At 38.0% G+C, this 8,671-nt stretch overlaps 1 protein-coding gene across 1 annotated transcript in view; it reads left to right on the top strand.

The window, feature by feature from the left end:
- Window positions 1-440: 440 nt before the first annotated feature.
- Window positions 441-8,671, top strand: part of LOC109622845 (gamma-aminobutyric acid receptor subunit beta) — a gene marked incomplete in the record, with an annotated part of 313,910 nt that continues 305,679 nt past the window's right edge. The window contains 2 exon segments of the mRNA XM_062854093.1: window positions 441-624; window positions 1,685-2,542. Coding sequence (XP_062710077.1) covers window positions 2,418-2,542 — 125 coding nt within the window.

Below are 8,671 nucleotides of genomic sequence, written 5' to 3'. Positions count from 1 at the left end.
TGCTATGCTATGCTATGCTATCTTGGTACATCGAATTGTATAGCAGCCCTTTCCAAAATGAAGCTGTATGCCAAGTTAAACGTTTTAACCACTTCTCGGTACTGGAACATCAAGTAGATTTTTACTGTACTTCAATCTCCATTTGAAAATTCAGACTTCTTATTTAATTTCGTGAATTAGTAGTCCCATCGCAGCATTGCCAAAATAATAAAACTCTCTCAGCTCACAACCGTAAACACGACTCCAATCCGTCCAATACTCGAATCCAATCCGAAACTTCCGACCGCCACGGTACAACCACCTCGAGACCTAAACCTGGTCGTCCTGAGCGGAAGCTTTCTCGCATCTTGGGCGCCGCTCTCCACGCGATATTTGCCACGACGATTGAGTCGGTCGGGGCGACTGCCGACACCACATCGACGCCGACAGGATCATGGCCGGGCCCTAGCTGACGGCTCGCTCAGTCGTACGAGAAAAGCTCCAGCGAATGGAACGCCAAACGCCAAATGCTGCACCCAGCACAGCGGACAAGGACGGTCCGGAACGTTGCTCCAGGTCCAGCTCCTTCAGCTGAATCTGCTGAAAGCATTAGTGTCGATTTGGTGGTGTTAAGCTAGCAGCTGAGTGAGTATTCGGTTTTCGAGTGTGGTTCGAGTGTGGATTTTTCTGAGTTTTCAAAGGCGTGGTAGCTGGGGAGTTGTTAGAGGGCCCAAGCGCAGTCAATTTGGAGTAGATCGATAGCTCAAGGTGCGGAACACCTCGGTGGAAGAGAGCGCAAAGAAGAGGAAAACGACGAAGAAAGGAAGGATTTTATCCTGTGTGTGAGCTTCCAAAGGCTGCTGGATCCGTGTCGGTCGAACGTTGGTGTTAGTGCGCAGGTGCCACGATGGAACAATTTTGCACACCAAATGGGAAAGCTCCGCGACGGCCAGGATTTTCCTAGTATTTTGGGCTGCAAGCTTTCGGTTTCGTCGGGGGGTGGTTCGCGAGAGCAAGAGAGCAAAGTGAGCACGAGGCGAACGCAATTGTAATGACGGTGGTTGTGCTTTGGCGTGTGCAATTTTGATCGTGGGGTGGTAGTGTGAGAATCGGATTGAAGAAAGCGAGAATGCAAGAGACCGTGGGAGAATTTTGCTCCGCGAAGCTTTCGGAGCAACTTTTCCAAGTGTGTAGTTTTTTTGTGTGTCCCACCCAAAATATTCTAGTCTGAGATAGAAATCCAGCCAGATATGGCTGTTATTTTCGCAAGCGAAATGAAATTACATAAAATTCTGAACAGTTGAGCCAAACAGGGGCTGGATTCCCTGCTGGAAAAGGGACACGATTGGCCGGATTGGATTGCGTATTTGGTGTGGGTTTGATTGCAGGGAAAAGATTTTTCCCTGCAATTCAGATTTTCTGTGCGGATTAATGTGACCAGAGTGGTAAGGTGAAAAATGTGGCAAGTGATGGCTTTGGATGAAAACTAGGTGTGATGGCAGCTGATGCCAATAGAATCAGTGAAAAAGTTTGTTCAAGTGAAAACTTGGCCATAAGATGTGGATTTTCGGTGGATTGTGCCTGAACGGGATGCAAAAGAAAATCTCGGGACCTCGTTTCCTTGTGATGGAAGCTTTCGGCCCAGTTTTCAGTGCGGAGTGCGACGATCTTTCATTCTTTTCTTGTCTTACTTTCTCCTCCCTAGGATAACAGAAAATGTATTCGATAAGCTGCAGTAGCGTAGGACGATTCGAAGGCATTAATATACTAGCAATGCGAAAATTCGCTCGGTGAAATGAACAAATTACCGAAGAAATTGGGGTGACCAATAAAGCAAGCAACTTCAGTGTGTGTGGTGGCGAAGAGTCGAAGAAGAAGACGAAGACGACGAAGAAGAAGAGAAGAAGAAAAAGTGCTTTAAATAGATGGTTGGAGGTTAGCGAACACCGAGAGGTTCGACCAGAAAACGCCAGAGTGGACCCACAAGCGGAACGGCCAGGGGTGTAGCAATTCTGAACAGCATCCCTCCCCTGATCCCGAGTCTTGTGGGAAGATGAGACGTACCGGAAGGAGCACATAAATTGACAACAGCAACATCCAGCTTTTACCTCAATTTTCCAACACAGAAGAATACAACAACCAGCAGCAACAACAACGCAACTGAAGCGAGAATTGAGATCACTGCTTTTTGCGAGAGCAGAAAGTAACCTATAATACAACCATCGGAGCAAAAGGGGAACCATCCATTTGGACGACGACGACGACGACGACGACGCAGTAACAGGAGGAACGCAACGAAGACCTCTACTGTGCCCCCAGTAACGCGTAGCACCGCGTCCTTAAAGCAAATTAACGAGATCCGTGCGTACGCCCGCTGTAGGAGAAGGAATCTAGACTAGATCTCTCGAGGCCGGAATACAATCCACGGAGCTGCTAAAATGTCGCTGGAAATCGAAGTGCCGCACGTCAGGTGCCCCTCGTTAGGTGTCCTCATACTGACACTTAACCTGGCGCTATTTTTGCCTCAGACTATAAATAGGACACCGCCATATGTGCTCGCAGGGTAAGTCAATCAACTGGATTATGATTACATGTTTTTCTTAATTAATGGATAAGATTCGGAGATTACAATTCAGCTACTTCGATTAATATTATCATAACTTAGAATTTATTCTGTACTGTAATGCCAAAGCAGTACACGGTGTGTTTATAGAGCAACTTTAAAACAAAAAAATAAGTAAGTCTGAAATTTTGCCCAATGATACTTTGGACCATTCCCTTCAATTTGCTGGGTCGGTGGAAAACATGCATCGGGGGGTCTAGAACAAAATTTTTTTTGAAGGTTTTTCATGCAAAAACTGTTAAATGCGCATATTGTAAATCATTGCATCTCCTACAAATAGTCCCATTTTTTTGTCTTCGAAGATAGAGCCATAAAATTTTCAGGCGTTTCGAAGTAGTATGGGTAGGTGACTGTGTGAAAATTTCATTGAAATATGTTGAATGGTTTTCAAATAATAGCAAAACTATCAAACGCATTCCAAAATAATAAGCTTAGTAGCAAAAGTTCAACAAAATATCTATATTTCTTTATATAATAATACAAGAAAAATATTCAATTCTAAGCACCTTGAGTCATTATGATGGCGGTACTGTGAAAACTTGTTTTTCAAATGATGAACAGATACATAGTCAAATACATGAAAGGAGAACACACACACTGCCATTATGTAGCTTTTAACTAAAGTATTAATTGTTTATTTCAAGTACGTGGTCTTTCGTATACATGTTCACAAGTGCAAGTATGCCTCTATTACGAATCCTATAATAAACAAAATTATCATGATTGCTGAGCATGTCGGCTTTCCCTAAAAAAAATATTTGAATGTTATTTGGTAAGTCAAGAAAAGCACTCGAGGATTGGATAACATCTCTGTTTCGTGGAAAAAGTACAGAAACTAAATGATTTTGGAATTAATGTTTACAAGCTCAAAATTAAATAGTATTGCACCTTAGTCAAAGAATAAAAACAAGTTAACTCTGTTAAAGAACTCATAATAACATTGAAGTTGTGGGTATGAGTCTACATTAAAGCCTGTATCCGCAATAATCGGGACACAGAAATATGGCTGCAACCCTGCAATATATACATTAAAATTGCTCAAATTTTGCCTGATAATATCTCAAGATGTGTTTATTTCACCTGCAAAATTTGAATTGAATCGGTGAAGTATCTTTTGTTGTAGCAATGAATCAGTAGAACGCGAGCAATTGAATTTTGTACAGCCCCTGGTTTAGCTTGTCAGCGCTGTAACTTTTGAATTTGACAAAAGAAATGGCTGAAATTTTGAACACAAACCTCTCAATATACATCCCTTGCATAGGCAAAATTTCAAAAAAATCGATGCATTATCAACAATGTTATAGCCGAAACATATATTGGGGCAAACCGTGATTTTAGCCTCTCAGACAACAATTAGTTAGCACCCCGTATTGTTTCGATTGTATTGTTGAAAGTACTGCACCAATAATCACCAAATTTTGCAGGAATAATATACACATAATCAACTACCTTCTGTGAAAATTTCATGGAAATTGGCAGAGACATTCAAAATTTTTGAATGGGCAAGCATCGCACATGAAAAACATGAAACATTTTCATTAACACTATCCCCTATCAACACCAGTATCTTTCAATCCAATTGATAAAAGTGGATGAAATTTTGCAAGAAAGTGTCTCTATAAATATCATAACTGCTCACGAAATTTCATAATTAACCTCACAGAACTTTGAATTGTAGCGGAAAAGAACCATCTAGTACGCGAATGAAAATTGGTGATGATTGTACAAAATCTTAAAAACCACGTCTGTTTGTTTCTCATCCACAGTTAAAAGTAATGCATCGATTTTAATGAAATTTTGCACAAATAATAAACATAAATCAAAGAGTTCTCAGTTAATTTTTTATCAATTTTTATCGATTCAGTACAGAGTTACTGCCATACTTCTGTGTTTTTGAGTTACTGCCATACTTCGGCAGTTTTTCTTCCCTTCTGTTGGTTCTGTTTCAATTACCAAGCGGTGTATGTTCTCTCGTCGAGTCGCATGGTTCACGAAGGAACACAAAGAGGATACTCCGATATATACAAGCTGCGGCGATGAGCGGGCATCGCTAAGTGTAACACTTACCGATGATCGCTCATCGTTGGCTTAGGGCAACTGTGAATAATCGTTATTTTCATCAGTATTTAATGCGTTTTCGCTTTAAAAACGTGAAATACTATTTAATTTAACTTTATTCATGACGTTGCAGGTTGTGTAGTCACAATAAAAAAAAAGAATTATGGCAATAAAATATTCTTACCGAATGCATCGCTTTCATTAGCGTCATCGAGCATCTTCTCTCTTGATTGCGCTCTCGTATCGAACCGGGCAAGAGAATGAACAGCATTTCGGGGAGCGTTCCCGATCATGTTGGTTCATGAAATGTTACATTCGCGAATGTATCACTTGCTGAGCATGGACCATTCAGTGGTTCGCGATAAAAATCCACACACTGACGAGAACTGAATTCAAAACAGAATTCAGTTGGGCAATATTCGATCAAGGGCAACTTTACGGTACTAAACATAGTTTCCGGATTATTCCACGATATTTGACATAGCTGTTGGACCTAAACTTAAGTTTGTCTTTGAATTTAATAGCAATATGATGCTTATTGCTTATGCCACCATTTATTAACAAATAACTGATAATAAGTACTGAAAGAATAGTTGAAAGAACGGAGTACTTATTGAAAGTGTTTCTACATTAAGCATGAAAATTAGGCTGTTCAGCATAAAGCCTAGGAAAAAAATTGATAACAATGATTTAAATAGTCTTATCGATTTGCATAGGATGTCTCAAAAATAATTTTCTGTGTAATTTGAAACCTCCAAGCATGAGGAAGAGTGATTGATCATTGTTAGGGCGTTGTTTACGAGTAGAATTTTTCAACATAAATCTATATCTTTCGAAAAAAAAAATAACAAACGGTTTTTTTGTAATTCAACTTATTACTCCACGCACCCTAAAGCCTTTCGCTTGCAATTTGATACTTAGATAAGACCTTAATCATTTAAAAAAAATGAGAAAAATGAATGAATAATTAATACTTTGGTGAAAAGCTACATAATGACAGTGTAAGTGTTTTCCTTTCATGTATTTGACTATGTATCTGTTCATCATTTGAAAAACAAGTTTCCACAGTACCGCCATCATAATGACTCAAGGTGTTCAGAATTGAATATTTTTCATGTATTATTATATAAAGAAATATAGATATTTTGTTGGACTTTTGCTACTAAGCTTAGTATTTTAGAATGCGTTGATAGTTTTGCTATTATTTGAAAACCATTCAACATATTTCAATGAAATTTTCACACAGTCATCTACGCATACTACTTCGAAGCGCCTGAAAATTTTATGGTTCTATCTTCAAAGACAAAAAAGTTGTGACTATTTGTAGGAGATGCAATGATTTACAATATGCGCTTTTAACAGTTTTTGCATGAAAAACTATCAAAAAAAAATTTGTTCTAGACCCCCCGATGGATGTTTTCCACCGACCCTGCAAATTGAAGGGAATGGCCCAAAGTATCATTGGGAAAAATTTCAGACTTACTTATTTTTTTATTATAAAGTTGTTCTAAACAACACACCGTGTAGTATTCCGAGTAGACCTACAATGCCGTCGGTTCTCAACACACAACACCGTTTGTTGTTTTGTGTATATTCACTTCAATTCTACAATGTTTCGCGCCTATTTGTAAGGTGTGAAATTTATTAATCCAATGCTTTACAAGTTATGAACGCTAGTATGATTCATAAACTTCTTGGAAATTAAGGATGCTTTTATCTCTAAAAACCTCCAAATTTTTATCTAAAAGTGCAGTGTTGTGATTTATTGATGTTATTTTTGTTAAGCCTTCGATGATTTGATTCCAATAAATCTTCAAGCGTAACTGGTTTTCTATTAATGAATACCCCCACCGTGAAGGTGAGCAAATAAAGTATTTCATTTAATTTTACGGAAGGAACAAAATACAACATGACATTTTCGCAGTGATGATGATTAACCTGGGCTTGTTAGGGGAATATCTGTAAATAAAAGAAAATCGGGTTAAGTACGGTTCCTTTGAATTCCACTAAGAATTTGCATCCTTTGACAGATACGTATTTCGACCTCAACTGTAAGGTCGTCTTCAGTGTCTTGTACTTGACTCGACTTTGTTTGGGTTTTTTATATGCAGTGCCAAAATAAACAAATGCACCTCATTTCCTAATTTGTTAGTTTTACCTTTAAAATGTGTGTAAAGTTTTCAATTGATACCTACCACTAAAGCGAAACTGTATGTATTTCCCCATTTTTTTAATTTTTATTTTTCATAAAATAACGGAGCAATATTTTTCAAACCAGTTTCCACACATATTTAGAAGAAGGATCAAGGTATCTTCTAAATTTTCTTCTATCAGAAACGTAAATCAATTCGCCGTAAACCAATTTATTAATGACTAGCTGTCCCGGCAAACGTCGTATTGCCTGCCTACTATGTTTTTTGACTTTCAATTCTGGGGAATATGACCCGCAAAATGGAATTTCAATTTTTTCCGATTTCGTTACTTTCCCGATCGATTTTTTCAATTGTTTTTTCGTACAAACAAATCGGAGCCCTGTACGAATGCAATGGTGGAAAAAATTTAGTGAATCCGTTGGCCCGTTTCCGAGTCTATTCGTGACATATAAACACCATTCCATTTTTATTTGTATAGATTCCGTTGACAAATAGTTTCTGGGGATTTTTTTTTCATTACCGAACACTTTGGGCGGAAGGGTCTCCGATTTCAATGAAAATTTTCACCAGAGCTGAAGTTCGTGGATATATGATCATATATGGAATTCAAAAAAATTATAGTGGACTATTTTCCCGAAAAACGCTAGATGAAATTTCACGATTTTCTTAAATTTTCTTACACACCCCAAAATTCAAAAAATCATATCTCAAAAACTATGCATCGTAGAACAAACATTTTTTAGTGAAATCGACGCCAAATTACCTCAGCACTCCAATTTATCATTTTTTTTAACTCACGGTTTATTGTCAAAAAGATTTCATCAGTTTTGAGAACTATCATGTCAAACCTATTCAACTACCCATAATACATTCGAACAAACCAATAAATCGGTGCACGGTTCGAATGATTAAAATATTGTCTAAAATTGTTTAATGCTCTAAGATGTCAAGTGAATGTTAAATTTCAAGAAATCCTCTAACGTTCTCATTTTTATTCACATCCTGTGCATTTACGAAGCTCCATGGATCAATATTGGATCCTCAACTATATCTTCTGAAAATTTCTAGAATGCTTTCTTTATTTCTGAACTAACACGGTCAGAAAATTCACACAAAACTGAGCTAAACTGGAACAGCTCAAAAAATGAGTAAATTGCATTTCCAGCGATAGCGCTGGCCCAAGTGTGAAAATCTCATCAGTTTAAGATGTATAATACTCTTGATGATGTAAAGAATATTATACGGTTTAAACCAGTTTTACTCATTTTTTGAGCTGTTTCAGTTTAGCTCAGTTTTGTGTGAATCTTACTCATTTTAGAGTAACTTTTTCTTAGCATGAAGCAAAAGAATTATAATCAAAAAATAGTACACAACTATGCACTTTTGTTACTTACACACAGTGCTAAGTGTCAGTCTCAACCTGAAAGCTGACATTGAGATAGGTAACCACTCATTTTTGCATTTACCATCGGAATATCAATTGACTAGCCTCTGATCATTCAATTGACATCAGCTCCAGTCTCAATCAAGGCACATATCATTCAATTGAGCCCCAGCTAGGAAGCATAAATGTGTGGTGTTGTAGGTTCAAAGCTTTTACCTTCGTTGATGACGTCAAACTCGACATCAACCTATCATTCACCTATTTTTATTTTGGCCTCCTAACCCAACTTAGACCCAATAGTCGATCGATGTTGGTCCAACAGTGGTCCAACATTCGATTAAAATTGACCCGACTTTGACCCGACATACAGCTACTCATTCGAGTGACAATTTATTCAATTGACAAGGATTCGCTTCTCATTTGATAGGTGCTCTGATTGAATGAAATCGTTTTGAATATAACTAGAAGGAAAAA

This window comes from Aedes albopictus, chromosome 2 (genome assembly GCF_035046485.1).
Source record: "Aedes albopictus strain Foshan chromosome 2, AalbF5, whole genome shotgun sequence".
In the NCBI taxonomy this organism is placed as follows: Eukaryota; Metazoa; Arthropoda; class Insecta; order Diptera; family Culicidae; genus Aedes; species Aedes albopictus.
Note: the sequence above shows the minus strand (reverse complement) of the source record. Positions and strands in the feature narration are given on the sequence as shown.